This window comes from Colletotrichum godetiae (assembly GCF_030913485.1).
Source record: "Colletotrichum godetiae strain CBS 193.32 chromosome Unknown BDP55scaffold_90, whole genome shotgun sequence".
NCBI lineage: Eukaryota > Fungi > Ascomycota > Sordariomycetes > Glomerellales > Glomerellaceae > Colletotrichum > Colletotrichum godetiae.
The window spans coordinates 17,045-37,593 of NW_026851338.1; the positions used below are offsets into that span (position 1 = coordinate 17,045).

A 20,549-nucleotide genomic window follows, 5' to 3' on the forward strand; every position below is an offset into this window, starting at 1 on the left:
TGTGAAAGGGGGAAGAGACAGAGAGAAGAGTTCTGGGCTCACTCAATTCCAACGTCCATCCATCATCCATCGGTCACTGACCGACTCCCTTCTCTGCTATTGTGCCTCTATCTGGCTGCCGGCCTGCCCACTCGCCCGAGAACCGGCGTCACTCAATCTCTCTTCGGCTTCGATTACCCACTCTGCCCTACTTACTACCTACCTAAACATAGCATAGCCGGCCTGTCAACGCTCTTCTCCCGCAGCACCTCTCTATTCATTTTTTTCTTCTGAACCAAGACTCGACTCTTCCCATCCGTCGACTTGACACTAGACGGAACGAATCTCAACACACAGCCAAGAGCCAGTTGAGAGATGCTTTGAAGCCAAGAAGCATCATATATGCAGTCTTTGCTTGACCAAGCCTTTTCTTCTACGACCAAGTTTGCGCCATCTGCGACAAATCAACGTACTCGCGGCTTTTCGCGACTTTTCTCCATCCCAAGACTTGATTGTCTTGGCTAGAACACTCTCTCACAACCATAACCCAGGGAGGGAGCAAGACCCCAAGGGCCACACCCCCCTGTCTCATGGCTCCTGGAGTCCTGGCACCCCCGATCCCGACCTGAGGTCCCTCTCACTTGGGAAACCCATCCCGCTTGATCCCGCTCCTTTGCCGAGAGATTTCAACTCTTCGACGCTACCTACCTTTTCTCCATCTTCCGCCGCCCGGGTTCTCATGTCGTTGTCGTTCTCGTCCTCCTCCCCTCTGCCTCGTTGTCCTGCCCTCTGATAGGAATCATCAGCGACATTGCATCACGATACAAGCCTCCCCTACACTCTCGACTCCCCACAATCCTTCAAGAAATAGATCCAAGGCCGGACAGGACCGGGTAGATCGCAGCATCGGATACAAGACGACACCACACCGGCAAAGAGAAACGAGAACTCTGTTGCGCCCACTCCAAGACTCCAAGTCCCTCCAACACCCACGCACTGCCTACTCGGTACAGCGCCTCGCCCCAGACTGTCCACAGTCCGCCCACCCATCGCCCGGGATTCCTGCATATGTAAACGACCTAGCGGCACGAGAACAGACTAAGTCTCACCCTTCCCTCCACCTGTGCCGTCCACACACACACACACACACACACACACACCATACCTTACCACACACCGTAAGGTATTACCCAACGTAACGGCCTGGCCTGAAAGAGAAAGAGAAAGAGAAAGAGCACAGAGCACACAGCACACACACACACACATAGGGGAGAGAGTGAGAGACAGAGGGAAAGGGGACCACTCTTCACACTTCACCATCTTTTACGCTAGTCAAGTCAATCCCGTTCCATCCCAGGAGGCGACTAGCAGCTTGTGACTTTTACATCTCGACTTTTCACTCTCACAAATCGCACTCCATTCTCCGCTTTCTCTCACACTCTCAACTCAACTCGACTCAAATCGACTCATTCACCCACACAGTCTCACCTCACATCTTACCCGACTCTCTCTCTCAACGTTGCTGTATCGCGCGCGCGCCGCATAGCCGACATCCCGTTCGACCTCGATCGCTGTCAATCTCACCACCATCACGACCGACAGCGCAGTACTCCGTCCCGAGATAGCAAACTCGATAACCGGCGACTCCTCTCCCTTCCCCGCGATAGGCTGCCTCTTCCTAGCAGCCCCCATTTCGGCTCCGTACACTTGAGAGACGCATAGAGAGAGAGAGAGAGAGAGAGAGAGAGAGAAGAGCTCCTGCAGCGCTCTCACTCACTTTCCCCCGCCTACGCGCCTCTTTTCACTCTCATCGTGAGAGGCCGAATAATCTCATCCAACAACGCTCATCAGCGCATTCTCTCACAACACACGTCGATAGCAACATCGCCAACAGCCTCAACCTCAAACCTCCACCAAAGGTTTATTGCCCACGAGAACCTACCAGTCGCAACCCAATTTCACCACAACCAGGTGTCCCGAGCAATCACTGAACCGGCCCGCGCATCGCAAAACCCCCATCCGTCTCTACTCGCCAGAGACGGATCTTTCGAGTAGCCCTGGAGGCATACGACGCCTCTGCAGGCGTCCTCGTGCCAGGCTTTGGCCTCGGTTCGGCGGTGCTGAATCCCTTTGAGCATCCGCCCCTCGACTTCGTCCACGATCCTTACCATTTGGGAGGCGACAACGACGTCGACGAGGACCAGGTCTCCTCCCTCTCTTTCGGCTTCTCCTCCGACTTTACACCAGACTTTACCCTCGGCCCCGACGCCGACGCCGCCTCCAATTCGGAATCGGCATCTTCGTATCTCGGTAATCATCATCAACATCACCACCAGTCAAACTATCTTAACCAGCAGCATCACCACCACCAGCAAAGCTATCACCACCACAACGCAACCATGAATTTGCCCAGTTCCCACATTCCGCCCCGCCGCAGCGCGAGCATCCACTCTCTCACCCCGTCGCGCGACCTCCTCGTCAAGTCCAAATCCCCAGAGAAATCCGCCGCCGCCGCCGCCGCGACCGCCACCAAATCAAAACGAGTACGGACGGGCTGTCTAACGTGTAGGGAACGGCATCTAAAATGCGACGAAGGGTTACCAGACTGTCTAAATTGTCGAAAAAGTAGTCGAGAATGCAAACGCGGCGTGAGGCTTAATTTTATAGACGTGCAGGTCAAGCAACCGCCGTACATGCCACCCACTGTTGAGTGGTCAGGTGAGTTGTGAATGCCCTCATTTTCATCAGCTTCTCATTTCTTCCCATCTGCACTGCTCATTTTGCTTGGGGAGAACGCGGGAAGATGATCATCAGGCTTAAAGTATTGCGACACTAAATGCTAACGAGTTCACAGTTCAATTCCAAGACGAGTCGAGACTCATCGCCTCAGAGTACGTCGGAGGCCTTGGCCGGTACGCTCATCTTGATAAGAAGGCCGCCGTCGCACCTCCGCCACGGCATCTAGGTCATCTAGAGCCGACCCTCCGGCATCAATCTCACCTCCTCCCACACGCAAGAGCAAGCGGCCCAGACGCCTCCGTCTCACCGAGGACTCACCTCCTTCACCACCCACCTCCCCCACCGCCGCCGCCCCCAACATACAGCCACCACCCGTACTATCGCGAACCTCCTCACCGAGGACCCATCGAGACATCAGCCTACCCGCGCCGCGAGAGCGAGTCCGCCTACCTCACACCCCAGAACTCGGCTCACCCGGCACCTCACCACCCCTACAGCCTCCACGAGCACTTCGCCTCCTACCGCGACGCACCCGGCCCCAACAGCCGCGCCCACGGCCACCACCGCGACAGCGACGCCTCGAGCGCGGCCTCCATCGTCCCGCAACCCACCGCCCCGCCGCCCAGCTACCGCAGCAGCGCCGCCGCCGCGAACCCCCTCGCCCCAGACGGCATGATGACCCCCCCACCGAGCGAAAAGGCATCCGCCGGCGAGAGGGAGTACCTCAACTCCCCCGAGGAGATCCTCTACATGCAAGTCTTTGTCGAAGAGGTCGGCGTCTGGATGGACTCGCTCGACAAGGAGAAGCACTTTTCCCGTCTGATCCCCTACCACGCTCTCAAGTCGCCCATGCTCCTCAACGCCTTCCTCGCCTGCGGCGTCAAGCACCTCACCCTCGTCAACCCGGCCTACGAGGACGACAAGGCGCTATTCTACTACGACACCGCGACCACCCAGCTCCTCCGCAGCCTGCAGAACCCGGACCGCAACACGGGCGAGTGCGCAACCACGGCCGTCGTCCTCAACGTCTGCGAAATCATGTCCGAGAAGCCCGCCCAGCGCATGAATCACATCGCCGGCGCCCGCGCCCTGATCCGCGAGTGTAAATGGGACGCCCGGTCCTCCGGCATCGGCGCCGCGTGCTTCTGGCTCAACATCGGCATGGAGGTTCTCTCGTGCTTGGCCTTCAACTGGCAGACGTCGTGGGATCCGGACCAGTGGGGGCTCGATATGAGCTTTACGAGCGAGGCTAGTGCCGCAGCGGCGACAGCAGCATCGAGATCCGGGGACGGGTTTGGACAGGAGGAGGTCTGGGTCCATCGGATCCTGTACATTGTGGCCAAGATTGCAAACTTCCGCGCCACGATCCCGCGGTTCCAGGAGCCGAGCCCGCACGACGAGCAGATCCGCCTGGGGAACCGGCTGCAGCAGTGGCAGGATCTTAAGAAGCTCTGCGACAAGTGGAATAACACCTGCCCGAGGACGATGCACCCGTTCGGATACCTCTACCCCTCGCAGACAAACTCCAAATCCGCCTTTCCCAACGTCTGGTAAGTCTCTCTCTCTCTCCCGCTTTCTAGCTCCTCAAGCCATGTCCTCGTATCTAATAACCCAAATAGGCTCATCAAACGCGCCGCCATCATCGGCCGCCTCTTCTACCACACAGCTCAATGCCTCCTCGCCCAAACAAACCCAATGGAACCAGGCCGCGCCTCAGAAGAAATGCGCGCCCTCCAGCTCCACCACGCCCACCAAGTCTGCGGCATCGTAGCCCACACAAAAGACCGCGGCGTCGCCTCCGTCGCGATCCGCTCCCTCGCCATCGCCTCCGCCGTCCTCACCGACCCGCGCGAGCAGGAAGAGGTCCTCGAGATACTCGACAAGATCCACGCCGAGAGCGGCTGGCGCCTGGGAAGCATCCATGGCGAGCTTAAGAAGGCGTGGGGCTGGCCTTCGCCTGCGCCGTCGCACGCTTCTCTCGGCCCGGCGGAGCATAGAGGTTCTGTTGGGAGTTATGGTGGTGGCGGTGGTGGTGGGAGACCCGGTCCGCCGGGTAACCCGCCGGCCATGGCGACGTCGAGCGCGCCGTTGGCTTCGAGCGCTGCTGCTTCGGCGCCGATGAAGGCTCTTGTTAACCCGCTCTCGTATGCGGACTTTAGTTTGCCGAATGCTCCCTACAAAGATTGGTGGAAGCCGCCTAACCGGAACGACTCGTACGGTTACCAGAGTTTCCCATGATGACCTTTCTTTCGCTTCTTTCAACTCGTTTCCAAGTTTGCCTGTCTTTTTTTTTTCATTCTATCACTTCGTTCCAACCCTGATCCTTTCCAAGACATCGTGAAAGGGGCAGGATTTATATATATAATATTCTTCAAGAAAACTGGAGGCGGATATTTGCTCTTCAGACATTCAACATCGTGGATTGCCGAAACCAAAAAGAGGGCTGGCACTGGTTTGCCTACCTACCTACCTACCTACCTATCTTATGATTATGACTCCCTTTATCATCTTTTTCACTTTCTGGTATTTTCTTCTCTTCTTTTACTGCATCATCTTTTTATACAAAGGCTATAACCGGGAGAGGAGGAAACCACGGCTTTACAGGACGGCCGGCAAAGCATTGCGTTGGAGAAGGGGGTCCATTGGACCGCGGACCCGTTGAAAGGAATTGTAAATGGACAAGGGGACATGTGGCGTTCCGGCACTTCACAGAGACAAGGGGGGATATATGGTTTTGCTGAGATTCGCTCCAGCATTTTGAGAGGCTCCAATGGTTGAGAGACCCCAGATTGCTCTGCAAAGGGCACCGATACCATGAGATATTCACTATTATTCTATCTTGGGCACATGTTTTGCTTCCTTGTTCACCTTTCTTTCGGTTCGTCACACAAAGTACTTTGGAGGCAAGGAACCGTCTTTGATCGTTATCTGCATTAACTGGTATCTGTTTTGTTCGGATGAGAAAGGGGGGATGTCCGTGTCCTGTCTAAACGCGGGAGGGAATCTATCGCAATGCCAATGCTCAAAAAGCAAATGTCAAGCGCTCTGTGTCTTGACACCAAGAACTTTCTATGAAAAAAGTCATTTTCTCTCTCCTTCCCATTCTTTCCAGACTCATCTTCTACTGACGTGCCCAAAATCTGTTGACCCATTCGTCCAATCGTCGTGAAATCCATTTGTCCCATCTATCGCCGTTCCTTCGTGTAAAATTGCTCAACAAAAAGAAAAGAACTCAAAGTCTGCGGTGTTCAGCTATGAATTATGCCAAACTACATTCCAAAAGTCTCTCGGTTGCTGAAAGTAGTGTACTAAGCGGAGCCGTTAGTGTTGGCGACGACGCTGCCGCTGACGTTCTCCTTCATGAAGGGCTCGTTGTCGACCTCGACGGGAGGGATGGTCATGCCGAACTTCTCGTAGGGGAAGTTCTCGAGGGTGGGCAGGTACTCAGCCCAGCCATCGTCAATTTCGCCGACCTGGTGCATGTCTACCTGGCCAGCCTCGCCGGTGCGGCCAGCGAGGACCTCCTTCTCGCGGCCGGCGTACTCCTTGAGGAGCATCTTGTGGGGGCACCAGATGACGCGCATGCCGGCGCGGCGGCCAGCCTCGACACCGGGAACGGAGTCCTCGAAGACGAGGCACTCCTCGGGGGTAATGGGCTTCTCACCCTCGGGAAGAGACTCGTTGATGGTCTTGAGGGCCAGAAGGAAGATGTCGGGGTTGGGCTTGCCGCGGCCAGCACCAATGCGGGTGTCATCGCCCAAGACACGACGTTGGGAGGGGAAGACGGAGAAGAGCTCAGTCAGGTGGTCAGACTTGAGCTTGAAGTTGGCCTCGTGGGAAGAGGTGGCTAGGGCAATGTGGACGCGCTGGGCGGTCTTGCCGTCAGCAGCCTCGGGCTTGTGGTCGAAGTAGCGGGTGCGACCAAGGTTTTGGAGGAGCTGGGGGATGCCGGGGAGAGGCTTGGTCGAGGGGAAGATCTGGCGCTGGAGAGCAGAGAGCTTCTGGTGGTACTCCTCGTGGGCAATGGGGAGCTGAGCCCACTCGTGGAAGATGCGAGTGGCATCGGGACCGGGGCGGCCCTGGAGCTTCGCCTTGATGTTCCAGGGAAGGAGAGGGCGGCCGTACTGCTCGAGGATGATGTTGATGCAGGCGGTGTAGAGGTCTTCGGTGTCGAGGAGGAGGCCGTCCATGTCGAACAGGCAAGCCCGGACGGGAGGGAACCTGCAGCAAGGTCACTCAATTAGCTTACCGGCGGTGGTGAGACGAGAAAGAACTTACTCGGTGCGAGGGGCCATTGTGATGGTGAGGGAGATATAGAGGTAGTGTGACGGTTGTGATAAGTAGAGGTAAGAGGGGAGGGAGAGGTAGCGATTCTATATCTTCGTGGTGAGTATCGAAGGAGGAGTGGTAGAGGGTGGAGGAGGAAGAAGTGGAAGAGCTCTGAAGAAAATAAATCCTCAGTTGGGGTATCGCGAAGAAAGTTTGTGGAGGGGAGGTCACGGTAAAGAAGTTTTTAGCAAAAGGGAAAGGGCCTTTTGTCCTTTCTCGGAAAGACCTGAGTCAACAAAGTGAATTGAGGGACGGAAGGAACAATGGGCAGGAAGCCAACGTCAAACGGCAGGGGCGCTCAGGAACAACGGCGGGGTGAAAACGGAAGCGGAAGGCACCGATGGAGGGGTCGCTCAGCTCTTTCCCGAATGAAATGGCGACCAGATGGGGAAGTGGGGTCGCCAAGTATCCTTGTACACCGTGCCTTTCTTTCCAATATTTCTAGTAAAACTGTACTCAGTACCGAGAAGTCAGGCTGAAAACCACGAAAGTCGCCGTAGCGAATACAAAGGGAAAGTCAGCTATTAACGAGATGCTCTATGAAAGAATGGAAGATCAAAATAATTCTCCCTCTCCAGGTATTCTTTCTTCTATTTACCGATTTACACATTGGAACAAAAATAGCTTCTCCCACAGGCCACAGTTCAAGCGATGGCGCATACGGTGCCAACTCCCTCATGGTGAATCGATTGGATCCCAGTGAGGCCAGCCGCTGGAAGACCCCTAAAGCGCTGTATCCGTAGCGAGGTGGGCTAAGAGGTGTGGCTTCCACCACCCAAAAAACATGTGAACAGCCTCAACGTCCCACTCCACCAATCCACGTGGGGACGAGACAGTGACGACATTCTTGGGCGCCTTGCTTGCACACCTTGACCCAACTTGAGATTTGCGTCCAACGATTACACACGAGTCTATCCACCCATTACTGCCTTCATCATGGCCTCGAAGGAGACAGAAAAGAACCCTCAGGGTAAGGGCAAGGACAAGTCGGTCAACGATGAGCCAGAGGAGGTTCAGGAGAAGTTCTCTCCTGAAGAGGAGGCGGTAAGCTGCAAAACGTTCCTTTGGCCTCGCTCGTTTTATTATGACTTTCCAAAATGACTGCTCGTTTCAATAATCGATCGAACACATCATTAGACAATATTGGCAAGTGCCAGGGTTCTCAGACTCATAGCCTCGCAACCATGAGTCAAGTATTCTTCTCAATCATCCTGAATGGCCCCTTCGAAAGTCATACGAGAAAGAGTATCTAACATATCCACAGTCCCTCCTGGCTGAGGCCAACACTCACAAAACCGAAGCAAACGCCCTCTTCACCTCCTCAAAATACGATGAAGCCATCGCCAAGTACGACGAAGCCGTCTCCGTCTGCCCAAACTACCTGGATTACGACCTCGCCGTCCTACGCTCAAACATCTCAGCCTGTCACCTGAAGCTAGAGCAATGGAAAGACGCAATCTCATCCGCTTCATCTGCTCTCGACGGCCTAGACCGCATCGAAAAGGAAGCCGCGCTAGAGCAGGAACGCCGCGAGAAGGCAAAAGCAGAGGAGGAGGAGGGCGTGGAAGAGGAGATTGTCAGCACTGGCGCTAGCACCGCTGCACCCGCGCCAGTAACGAACACGGATGACGCAGAGGAGGTCGCGCGTCGGAAGAGGAAGGACGATGTCGTGCGTATTAGAGCCAAGGCATTGATGCGCAGAGCGAGGGCGCGGAGTGAGGAGGGCGGATGGCAGAATCTTGCGGGTGCTGAGGAGGATTACAAGACGCTCTCCAAGATGAGCAACCTCGCGCCGGCGGATCGCAAGATTGTGCAAACGCAGTTGCGTATGTTGCCGCCTAGGACCAAGGCTGCGCAGGAGGCGGAGACGGCGGAGATGTGGGGGAAGCTCAAAGATGTGAGTCTCGCCAACCCCTAAGATGATTCCTTGAGCTCTTTCGATGGCTGACCATTTAACGATAGCTGGGTAACGGCATTCTTAAGCCATTTGGCCTAAGTACAAACAACTTCCAGATGGTCAAGGATGAGAAGACTGGTGGCTATTCGATGAACTTCAATCAGGGTCAATGAGCCTGTAATGATCCATCACCGCCTCTCTTCTGTAACCATGCTCAAGTTGACCTGGGCCACCTACCATGGTCAGTTTGCTTAGGTACAGATAGCATCCTGTGATACACAGCATAGGCAATCAGCGATGTTGCCATGGTCATCAGCACCATGTCGCATGTTCAGCTCCCTCGGGCTAAGATAGTAATACATCTTATGTCCTGCAGAGTACGTCTCTCGACAGGACCAGAAAAAAATAGTTGAAAGACATTTCAGGCCCTCGCCGTGCTCGCCACATCGTAAACCGGATACTCCAAGACAGCGCAAGCTGTTAGACGAGAAGAATCCTACCAGTCGCAGAAACGCCAACTCTTCCCAATTCCGGCAGACAAGATCAGGATACCATCAGAAAGTTTCCAGGCCACAGGAAAGGCCACAGGAAATGACATGGGAAGGTATGTTAATATGTCACTATAGTCAGCTACCTAGCTGGGCGAGCGCCATCAGTGAGATTTTGTCAGGGGCGGCGATCCTTCTCCTTCTTCGCCGATGGTCTTGCGGCGGGGGAATCATTAGGGCCCGATCGGCGTTAAGCAATGTCGGCTGTGCGGTGCCCCGATCGCCGATATACGACGACCACGGCCCGTGATACCGACTTACACTGCGTGTAAGACGGGACTGCACGTATGAGACAGCCGTCTTCTAAGATTTAGCCGCGAATAAGGTGATCATTGATAAATCTCATGTGAAGCATCGTTGTTCCTCACTCGAAACTGGAAATCCATCTCCTAATCACGGCTTCGTCGACAACGATACACCATAATTTCATCAACACGACAATCAACAATATCCAAAATGACACCACTTAAAGGAAAGACAGCGATCGTCACAGGAGCATCCCGCGGTCTTGGCGCAGGCATGGCCCTAGACCTCGCACGCAAAGGCGCATTCGTAAGCAAATATCCCCTCATCTCTCATCCTGCCCCCTCCAACCGCCTATCAACAAACAGATAATGCTCCTCTACACCTCCGACACAAGCGCTCCTAAAGTCGACTCCCTCATCATAGAAATCACATCCCTCCCACACGAACCCTCCGCCGTAGCCTGCAAAGCAGACCTCTCCTCAGAAACCGCCCCAGCAACAGTCCTCTCCGCCCTAGACGCTTGGCTCGGCCCCGAAGCCCACGTCGACATCCTAATCAATAACGCCGGAACAGAACTCAACGCACCGCTAGGCACCATCTCCCCCGCCGACTTCGCAAAAGTCTACGACCTCAACGTCCGCGCGCCTCTCCTCCTAACCCAAGCCCTTCTCCCGCGCCTTGCCCCTACCGGCGCACGCATCATTAACATCGGCTCCGTGGGCGGGCGACAAGGCTTTCCCGGGTTGGGACTCTACTGCTCTTCAAAGGCGGCGTTGGAGGGGCTGACTCGTGTGTGGGCGCGGGAGTTGGGGAAGAACGGAACGACTGTGAATTGTGTTGCGCCGGGGCCGGTGCAGAGTGATATGTTGGATAAGATCCCCAAGGAGCTGGTGGAGATGCAGAAGAGGCAGACGCCGGTAGAGAATCGGACGGGGACGGTGGAGGAGGTTGCGAGGATTGTGACGTGGCTTGCTAGTCCTGAGAGTTCGTGGGTTAGTGGGCAGATTATTAGTGCGAGTGGTGGTTGGGCGATGTACTGAGGGGGTTACGCATATCTTGTTTATAAGCACGGGACAGTGTAGATGGGAATCAGTATGTTGATATAGTAAATCTTGCCAACTGAGTAGGTGTTGTCAGACGAGAACCTGCCGACCGAATCTTCAACTCCTGCAAAGATCACCCACTGGACCTTATAATAGTACATCCGCATATCAAAGGATTTGAAGCATCTCTCGCAGGCAATAGATCTTGGGTATATTTATTTTCCTACTCACCACTCTTTAGCCTCTAAGCAGCAGCCTTGGCGGCCTCCTTCTCCTTTGCTTTGGCGGCCTTCTTCTCGTCAATTTGGCGCTGCTTCTCCAGCTTCTTGAGCTGGTTCTTCGTCATCTTGCCGTCAGCACCCTCTGTGGGGCCGTCAGTGGTAGCCTCACGGATGGGAATTGACTTGAGGTTCTCGGCGAGGCCCCAGGACAACGGCCGACGAGAGAAGAACAGGTTGACAGTCTCCTCGTCCACCTTGGCTCTCCTCTCCTGGAAGGCCGTGCAGTACTTGGCCAATTCCTCGGAGCACCTCTTCTTGATCTCGCCAGTGAGCATCTTTCCTGTGCGGTAGTCCTCATGGATCTTGGCGAGCTCCTCGTCATCCTCAAGGAAGAAGCGCAGGTATTGGTAGCTGACGTCGACTGGGCATCGATGTTAGCTACTACGCACACAAAAGTACGGCCAGAGTCTGGTCTTACCATCCGGGTCGGCTCCCTCAGCACGCTGCTCCTCGGCGGTAACCTTGCCACCGCTGAAAGCATACTTGTTCATCTTATTCTGGATCTGCTTGGGTGTGTCGTTCAGGAATATGGCACTTGAATCAATTGACGCCGACATCTTGGAGCCAGGGCCCTGAAGAGCATCGAGGAAACGGGAGTGAATGAGAGATGGCTTGGCATAGCGCAGGCCGGCGGCACAGTCTCTTGTCACGCGGAAATAGGGGTCTGTCTTGATGTTAGTCTCTTCTCCTTTCTAGACTTAACGGGGGCAGGGAAAGACGGACCCTGGTCAATGGCACAGGGAATGAGGCAAGGAATCTGAGAAGTCTTCGCCTCGTCTTCGCCAAAGATGTGTGGGAATGAGTTGCCAAATGAGGAACTGGCTTGGATACTGGCAAAGTGAACCTTGCCAATGTTGGAGCTGTCATCGAAGCCGAAGACGGCCTTGGCTGTGTTGAGGGTGATTCTCTTGGCTACACGGGTAACGTTCCTATAAAGAGTAAGCCTTTGATCTCTGCTCCGCCGCATACAACTTGAAACTTACTTGTAGAAATTGCCGCCCATGTAGTCATAGTCGGAGAAAATGAAGGTCCGCTCGGGGTTGAAGCCAATTGCAATGCTGCGGGATATCAGAACGCATACTTGCGGATGATACTAGATGCCTTACATGTCCTTGGCGTTTTCTCTTGTGTAGTGCTGAACCTCCTCGACCGTTCTCTTCTCGGAGAAGAGAAACTTCTCGTCTATGGCTTTTAGTCAGTAAGGAGTTCTAGAAGATTTCTTCAGCAGTTCTTCTTACCATCGGTCATCATGATCTAGGCTAGAGTTAGCGATCGATTTTAGAAAGGGGCTAACCTAAGAACAACGTACCACTAGGGGTGCATCAAGCACGTCTGACAGCCATTTCGTCAACTGGAAAGGGATAGCATGTCCAACGTGCATGCTGTCGGAACTCGGTCCACGGCCTTCACAAAGTCTCGTCAGCCATCATCCTGATCCATCCTGCTTTCCATGTTGTCCTTGAGAATTTGAAACATCTTCGAGGCAACGTACCAGTGTAAATGAAGAAAGGCTGCTTCTTCTCGACACGATCGAGAATGAGGTCAAGGTCGCGGTGGGAGAAGACAATCTGGCGACGGAGGAAGTGATGAGGCCTGTGACCAGTGACGCGCTCGAAGCGCTCGAGAAGGGCATCGTCGATCAGCTTCGTTCCGAACTCGTCGACGATTTTCTGTACAGCAGTTGACGGTCAGCTCGAGCTCCTTTTTCACAGAGGAATATCATTCTTACCTTGTAGTCAATGGCCTTGACCTTGCCATCTGTGCCGACCTATTCCCTCGAGTCAGCCTACGTCCTTCTTACTTATACACCACTATTTGTAAACCCACTTCTCCAGACACGTTCCAGGGGTCGACTTTCTGGCCGCCCGAGGCTGCGGGCGCGTCGCCGACAGCTTCAGCGGGGATGGCGGCGGTCGGGGCTTCGGGTGAGGATGCCATTGTGTCGCGTGGTCTCGATGGGTGTTGTAGAGTGTCGATTGACGAGAGTCAGAAAGAAGTCGAGGTCGTGGCAACTGGTCAGTTGTCTTCTATACGCCTCTTGAGGTGACTAGAATTGTTCGATGACACAGAGCTGTCTGGGCAAAAGTTCCGAAAAGCGTGAGTCAATGGCGGGGGTGAGGGGTGCACCTGCTTTTGCGAGTCAAAGTGCGGCTCGACTTCGGTGTGTACCCCGCTACCCCGCAGTCACCGACACACACCATGCTCACCTGCTCGGCGAGGTACCGGTGAGAGCGAACACTTTTCCCATATCTTGAACGACCATTCCTTGGGTCAACGAGGGATTGCAATTGTTGTCAGACGACGTTTGGAAGTCTTTTGACATTGAAACTCTAGTCATCGATCGAAAATATATGTGGGTAAGACGTAAAGATGCAAATTTCTATCCGCTACTGTATCTTGACTGGAGTTCCGTTCTGCGAAATGCAACTGTCAGGCATATAACCCACTCCCGTACGTTCATATACCATCATTCCAGCAGAATGTTTCATAGCCTTTGGAGTGACGACCAAAACATAACACCTCCGCTCAGAATCTTGTGTCTTACTTCTAGACCTTCCCACAACAATCACTCTCACGTTTGCTAGTTGGCCATCACTTTTGGCCGGATTGTCAAAGATGAGTTTGCTCGCCGAGTGATTGGTGTCGAGCTGAGAGAACTCACGAGCAACAGCGCTGAGGCTGATGCCCAGGCTCTTGTCTGAAGTATGGTAGAACCCATCCGGTGACTTGTTAGCCCATGGCGACTGGATCTCACTTTTTTCCCAGTCCACGCCATCGAAAGGAGGCTCCAGATAGTCTATGCCTCCTTTGTATGCCATCCAAGACCATGTAGGAACTTCGAGGTCTCTTTCGGCTGGGAAGATGATCCTGTAGAGGATCGAATCAGATCCTCTCTGCCAAAGAAGGCTCCGTCGTAGTAATCCACCACCATCGTCGAAAACACCATAGCCACCGTGGGTCTTGAAGCTTTGTATGAGCCTCTTCTCAAGACCAGCTATACCGAACGGCCTGTCTTCATTTCTAGAGAATTGTAGACGCGAGTACTGCTTGTACAAGTCTTGGTAGAGATGGATCTTGGCGCCTCTCGGCGAGTTCATGGCGATTGTAGGGAATCGTGGATCACCGAGGAACGCGGCAACGTTGCTATGAACATGAATTGTTAGAATGAGCCAGGGTCTTGTCATACACGGGCGTGCCTCGTGAATCAACTTACTTATCCAGCTTCGTCATTGTCTCGCAGCGTACTCCTTGGCCGCACTCCCAGTACGTCTGTCTTTCGGTGAAGTAAATCGACCGGTGAGCCAGTGCTCGCTCCTGCAGAACCCATCCTCGTTGGCAGAGTTTTCCCTCAATCACGTCGCCTTCAAAGTCATCAATCTGCCGACAGACATGATATTTGCCACTGTTGCTTCGATTGAAAGTGACGTAGTCTCTGTCGGGTCGAGGTCCGAGAAAACCATCCTCTTGCCCGGTGGCGCGACTTGCTGCAAGGACACAGTATGCGAAGCTGAACACATCCTCCATATGTTTTGATTCTTCCGTGAAGTCTCCGTCGGGCCCCTGTATGATGCAGATCGAGTCTATCCACAGATGCTGAAAGCCAAGCTCTCTCGTTGTGATAACGGCGTCTTTGAAAGTAGCAGGTAAGTCTTCAAAGTTGATCCCGTTCCTGTGCTTCTCAATATTGTTTGTGTAGGTGCAGAAATGTCGATGTTTCGCGGGTTCTCCCCAGGGATGGGACAAAGCCAGGTACTTTCCGCGAGCCCCGTTCGTTTCCCACAGACGAATCTGCGAGCCAGAGACGTCAAGAAGCCTCGTTGGAAGATTGACTTCAAGGGCTTGCAGGCAGTTGCTATGACTCCCACCCAGATCGCAGCTCTGGAGCCAATGTCGTAAAACTTCGAAGTGCAACTCATGGCCGCCCGGGGCAAGTCTCGGGAATCCAAGCTGAAGTCCGATGCTGTCATAGTGGGATGATGTTGAATCTGATATCACTTGTCAATCGGGGATTTAGAAGAGAAACTTAGCAAGAAATGAGAGCTTCCGCGTACCTAGATCATGGAAAATACTCAAAATGGGATCGGTGATACCAGCCATTTTTAAAGTAGAACCTTCACGGTTCAATTGGAAAGAGCCCGACTTTCGCAACGTTTTGCAGACTTCTGAAAGTAAATTGCAGAAATCACATGCGCTCGCTCTTTTTTGCAGATCTGAGACTGTATCAGACAGATAAAATCCAGTTGCGAGGATGTCTAGTCTCTCGCAATGTTGACAGAGCTTCTGAGCTTGGGGTAGGAACAGGTCGTTCGGCATTTTGTCTCGGACTTTCGTCATGTACGTTCTGGCGAAGCCATTGTCTCTGCTAAATCGCCAGTGGTCGCTAAGCTGACGACAGTCAGCCAAGAGCCGAAAGTTCTGAGATAGGTAGAGAACGTCTCACTTACTGCCTTTACTGCTCAGTCAGTTCAGCGATTAGGTAGCATTAGAACAGTCTTGGGGAAAGGGTTGGACATCGGGTTCAGACGTGACTTACGTGCTGCATCGAGTTAAAAGCACATTAGTAAACCAACGTTTGGCATGGAAATGACATTGAACTCTCATTCAACTCACCTCCTTGAAGTCATTCACAACTGTCAGTGAAATGCGTCATGTCATGCATTGCTAAAGGGGAACCAGAGTACTCAACTCACATACTCAACATCCGAAGTCAGCTTCACTGCCATCTCCAGGTATCATCGCCATCAACTACTCACGTCATGCTGCAATGTAAGAGTTAGTATAAGAATCAATGTCGATGAAAGATACATACAGACTGTATTAGAGTTAGTCATTAAGTACATGTTAGTGACTAGGGTACTTACACGTTGCTCTTGTAGAGTGCCGAGAAAAGGGTTGTTCCCTCTGGACGTTTCAGCAGCCACTGGCGATAGTAAGCTATTGGAGTGCGATCTTTGTGGGATCAATGCAGGGCCGTGAAGATTTTGTCGATCCTGTGATCTACAGAGATAGATCTGGTTGGAATCTGCTTTTCGAAGAATCCTTTCCAATCCAGATCGCATAGCTCTGGCATCAGCGCGGTAGGGGCCGATCTCGGGCGTGTTTTGGCTGGCGCTGGTCACGGATATATGTCTGTTCAAGTTTTCCTCAATGGATGGTATTCCCTCAGTTCCGTTGAGGATTCTCGTCGGCGCTTGGATCCGCAAAGGAACAACGAGCAATCGGTTTCTGACGAGGTCGAGTAGATCGCCGAGTGCCGAGTCTTTACCACACTGCCGGTCGGCGGCCATCAAGTCCATCCATTTCACGACAGTGGGATGAACTTCTGCCACTGGCGCTCCGTCGACTTCCTTAATTTTAAAGAAGCTGGAATCGTATCCATCATTCAGACTGTCGTCGAAATTATCCAATGCCTTACAGCCATACATGAGCCAAATCATGCACTCGAGCATGATACAGCCCATGGACCAAATATCGTAAAGTCTGGACCGCGCCTTGTCGAGGCGGTTGGTGACAACTTCAGGCGGCTCATATCGGACCGTACCATACTTTGCACTGGTGGCCTTCTTCCGTACTGCAGTGGCATCGTTGTGGTGCTTCGCAAGACCCATGTCTGCAATTTTGAGGATGCCAACACAAGTCTTGTCTTTAAATCGGAGAATATTCTCCGGCTTCAAATCCCCGTGTCGGTAATTGCCTTGATCCTTGTAGTTATGCAAGGCATGCAGAGCATCGGCGAGCCCCCAAAGCTGAGTGATCGCTTGCTTCACCAGGTCTGATGTGAGAGTTGGCCGGTTTTGTTCTTTCCAAAACTCTCTGAGATTGCCGCCGTCAGCCCATTGAAACATGAAATATCGCTTTTCTCCGCGCTCGATAGCCGCAATCCGTTGAATGATATGGTTGTGTCGAAGATCAGTGATTTCGGAGAGCGCTTTCCGTTCATCTTCGTAGTTCTTCTCGATCTCTTGGCGCAGATCATTGTTGACAAGAATCTCTTTGATGGCGACGTGGGCTGGATGACCATCTATCTGGTGAACGCATGAGTCTTCAGTTGTATCATACATAAACGTCCGAAAGCAAGCTCTTACTGTCATTTCTGGGTGCTCTTGGTGTCGTGGATGGATTTCGACCTCGTACACTTGGCTAAACATGCCCCCTTTGACAATGTTGTTGACCCAAGTGAACGGGAAAATAGAGTCGGGAGAGAGGTAGTGCTGAAACCTGGTTTTAGAAAACACTGGTGCTAGAAACCTCCATTGTTGGGTGTAAAATCCACTGATCTTCCAGCCATTCCAAATTTTGAAGATGGGTTTCTCTCGCATTTGGTCGAATGGGAAGTAAAAAGTCCATGACAGGGAGCCTTGGCCAGGCGTTTCGGGGTTCTTGATCGGTAGGTCATTGTCGGTAAAACTAATACTCTTGAAGAACCTCATAGTCGTCAGGAGCTCAGCTCCGCTAATTCCGCTGCAAACTGTGATTGCGAAGACTTTCTTTGCTTTTTCTTTGACGAAACGTATTAGTGCTTTTTCTGGTGTCTGGGGAACATCGTCTTCGTCGAACAGCTCGGTGGAAATCGCGCTCTCGGTGACGAGGCTCTCAATAGATCCTTCCGGCAAGAAGGGTAAACTACGATCGTCAAATTTGCTGTGGACAAAGCGCTGGCAAAGTTGGTCTCCTAAGGACAACAGAGATCCGTCCATTAATGCGCTGTCGCGAGACATGTTGGGTAGCACGGATAGTCAAAGCCAGAGCAGGAAAGGGGCTCAGAGAGAGAGAGAGAGAGAGAGAGAGAGAGAGAGAGAGCAGGGATAGGGGCCCAAGTTGAGACGGACATGGCGGGGAGGGAAACACAAAGAATATCAAGCGATGCGAACGAAGGTATCTTGGACGTAACGATGAGGATGGTCACATTTGGTGATGATCGCGAGCCAATGAGCCCACAACCCGATCGAATACCTCCAAATATTGATTCAGCCAAGGAATGGCTGCTGTGTGCCTGTCCGAAGTGATAAGGCTCCTGCCAATCAACTGAACAGCCGATGTCATGAAGGTGGCAATGCATGGCGAGCCTGCTGCTTTGAGGGGAAATATTGACGTGCTTTAAAAAGACGCATTACAGCCTGCAGCACGTAGGATAGAATGCAGTCAGCAACTGGGAACCGGATATATTCTATTGGTGGATGAATCCGCGCGATGACTGCAGCACGTGTCTCAATTTGATGTTGGCGGGTTGGAACCGCCGAATACTGCAGTCCTCCCCGAGGGGAGGGCTTTAGCGGCATTATAAAATGATAGATCGTCTCCCAGCCTGCTGGGAATGCTGCTCACACAGATTTTGCCTTGGCAAAATTTCAGTCCGCATCGTGCGCCTTGATGGGTTGGCCACCAGGTCACTGTGAGCACTGAGCAGGAACGAGCCCTGAATTTTCTCAGATTAGACATGGAAAATGCATATTAAACCATCGGATTCCATACTAGGCAAGCCAATCATTTGGCGCACTAGTGTACTCGAAATTATAGCCAAAAGAATACTGACTTGCTCATGACCTAGAGCCTTTTTTCGTGCTTGATCGTTTCTGTAGAGCCTTGAAGCCATGGCCAGCTCGGCTCTGATGACTCGAGAAGCCTTCACTCGAGTTGACCCTAGCAGGAGAGTGACTCCAGCTATGATTGTCCAAAGGTCTACCAGAAGGCTCCGAACAAAACCTGGCAGACGTGACGCACATTGATCGCCATTCAGAGAGTCTTTGCAGGACTTCGATACAGGTAATCCGCCTGTCTCCAGATTTAGGATCCTCCGGTTCTACTACCAGCATCCCGTACATGATAATGTTGAGAAAGTGATGTAGGTATTCGCTACATGCAGGGTGAGAGTGTAGTCGGTGGTCCACAAACTAAGGGGGTGCGACGTTTCGTTAGAAATACAATCACAAGCAGAGAGGAAAAGTACCGATGAAGAAGCTTAGTGGACTCACCTCGATTACAGCTTGCTTCACTGAAGCTGCAGTCGAATCCTTCGCTTCAGGGTTGTCGATTTGAAAAAATGTATCTGACTCAATGCCTGATAAGTACGGGTCAGGCGAGCTTCGTTTTCGGGCAAATTCAAATAATAACTCTCTACCGCCGAGAGACCAAGTAATGAATTCAAGAAACAAGCAACCGAGGGACCAAATATCATAAGACTGTCTAATGATGCGCCGACGTAGATCACATTCTGGTGGTCGATAGGTCGGGGAATTCGGCACTTGGCTTCCGTGTTGATTTGAACGACTGAGTCGGCTGTTTAACTCTGCGAGGCCAAAATCCGAGATCCTCAGAACACCTTGACGTGTGTCACGGAACCAAAGTACGTTTTCGGGCTTAATGTCTCCGTGTCGGCCATACTGTCGTTGAGCGCTCTCATGATCGTCTCGATTGAATGCATCTGGTGGAGACAGAAGTTGACTATTGGGCTGCACAGCCTTGTCTAGAAGATCGGAGGAGTTGTATTGATGGATTCTTACGAGGCCATCAGATATACCCCTACATTGCTCAGCCATCCATGATACTGTTCCTGGACCACTCGAAGGTTTGGGATTCAGCACTTTCCAGTACTTCATCAGATCGGACTCAGCCCAAGGGAATATCAGGTAGAAGCGATTTGACTGTTCATAAGTGGCCAAGAGTGAAATGAGGTGCGGATGCGATTCTCCACTGAACTTCTTCAGCACTCGAACTTCCTTTTGGAACAGTGTCTTATTTGGCGAGTTGAGACATTTCACGGCGAAGGTGTTTTGCCGCAGCTGTAGTTGTCAGGTTCAAACAACCTTAAGTGGGTTAAGAGGAATTTGAGAGACCCACCCTTGGTTTTAAAGCTGGATCGCTGAAGTCATGATGGTCTGGATGAATTTCGGCTTTGAAAACTTGACTAAAACCGCCTCGACGCATCTCGGTCGACCCCATCTCATCAGTATGGGTGGTAGAGGTGAATGGAAGGACAATATGTGGTTCAAGGACATAATGCTTTACGTTCTTTCTCTCGCCCTTGGTGAAGAATGGTGGGAGAATTGTCCATTGATACTCTTCGAAGTTTCTGATGTTTACTCGGGTCCAGGACTTGAACGCTTTCAATTGACAGTCGCGTCTTGTTTCAACTCGCAGATCGAATATCCCACCTTTCTCAGCGGCCTTCACGAGAGGCAAATCTGCGTCGCAAATCCCTTCCTCCAGGAATCCTGCGATGGCGGGCACCATGTTGATTAACACCAATATTGCGAAAATCTTTTGGTAAGACCTGCCAGACGCTGGCTCGGGAAGTCCCCTGGCCGGATTGGAATTTTCACAGATCAAGCTTGCGTATCTGTCCATATTGTACTTCTTTATCCGGGGTATCTTTTTCCTTAGCTCTCGTATTACAGATGCTTTGTTGATAAGGCTATTCAGTTGTCCATTTGGCAGGAACTGTCTTTGATTTTGAGGGTTTGTTGCGAAAGACATGAACAGACGGTCT

At 52.5% G+C, this 20,549-nt stretch overlaps 7 protein-coding genes across 7 annotated transcripts; 3 read left to right on the plus strand and 4 right to left on the minus strand.

Moving 5' to 3' along the window:
- Positions 1-2,378: 2,378 nt before the first annotated feature.
- BDP55DRAFT_567023 (uncharacterized protein) lies at positions 2,379-4,956 on the plus strand (the record flags this gene model as incomplete). Its single annotated transcript, XM_060570555.1, has 3 exons — positions 2,379-2,697; positions 2,834-4,268; positions 4,338-4,956. The coding sequence occupies 3 exons, from the start codon at positions 2,379-2,381 to the stop codon at positions 4,954-4,956; spliced, it is 2,373 nt and encodes a 790-aa protein (XP_060422295.1).
- A 1,070-nt stretch (positions 4,957-6,026) lies between these two features.
- Positions 6,027-7,013, minus strand: BDP55DRAFT_698909 (haloacid dehalogenase-like hydrolase; the record flags this gene model as incomplete). Its single annotated transcript, XM_060577838.1, has 2 exons — positions 6,027-6,939; positions 6,997-7,013. 2 exons carry the CDS (start codon positions 7,011-7,013, stop codon positions 6,027-6,029), a joined length of 930 nt encoding a protein of 309 aa, XP_060422296.1.
- Positions 7,014-7,887: 874 nt separating this feature from the next.
- Positions 7,888-9,326, plus strand: BDP55DRAFT_435332 (uncharacterized protein). The gene is made up of 3 exons (XM_060567557.1): positions 7,888-8,091; positions 8,312-8,944; positions 9,010-9,326. The coding sequence occupies exons 1-3, from the start codon at positions 7,984-7,986 to the stop codon at positions 9,115-9,117; spliced, it is 849 nt and encodes a 282-aa protein (XP_060422297.1). The 5' UTR covers positions 7,888-7,983; the 3' UTR covers positions 9,118-9,326.
- A 622-nt stretch (positions 9,327-9,948) lies between these two features.
- Positions 9,949-10,778, plus strand: BDP55DRAFT_638633 (uncharacterized protein; the record flags this gene model as incomplete). The annotated part of the gene is made up of 2 exons (XM_060573140.1): positions 9,949-10,044; positions 10,104-10,778. 2 exons carry the CDS (start codon positions 9,949-9,951, stop codon positions 10,776-10,778), a joined length of 771 nt encoding a protein of 256 aa, XP_060422298.1.
- Positions 10,779-11,025: 247 nt separating this feature from the next.
- On the minus strand, positions 11,026-13,000 carry BDP55DRAFT_734816 (tryptophanyl-tRNA synthetase; the record flags this gene model as incomplete). The annotated part of the gene is made up of 10 exons (XM_060580250.1): positions 11,026-11,423; positions 11,481-11,726; positions 11,786-11,991; positions 12,046-12,120; positions 12,169-12,244; positions 12,301-12,316; positions 12,372-12,466; positions 12,555-12,732; positions 12,792-12,830; positions 12,890-13,000. 10 exons carry the CDS (start codon positions 12,998-13,000, stop codon positions 11,026-11,028), a joined length of 1,440 nt encoding a protein of 479 aa, XP_060422299.1.
- Positions 13,001-13,449: 449 nt separating this feature from the next.
- BDP55DRAFT_566998 (uncharacterized protein) lies at positions 13,450-17,781 on the minus strand (the record flags this gene model as incomplete). Its single annotated transcript, XM_060570553.1, has 5 exons — positions 13,450-14,206; positions 14,277-15,023; positions 15,087-15,404; positions 15,971-17,088; positions 17,149-17,781. The coding sequence occupies 5 exons, from the start codon at positions 17,779-17,781 to the stop codon at positions 13,450-13,452; spliced, it is 3,573 nt and encodes a 1,190-aa protein (XP_060422300.1).
- A 1,083-nt stretch (positions 17,782-18,864) lies between these two features.
- On the minus strand, positions 18,865-20,512 carry BDP55DRAFT_531666 (kinase-like domain-containing protein; the record flags this gene model as incomplete). The annotated part of the gene is made up of 3 exons (XM_060567847.1): positions 18,865-18,954; positions 19,036-19,842; positions 19,901-20,512. Coding segments are annotated over 3 exons (1,509 nt in total), but the record flags the coding sequence as incomplete, so codon positions are not given.
- Positions 20,513-20,549: the final 37 nt, after the last annotated feature.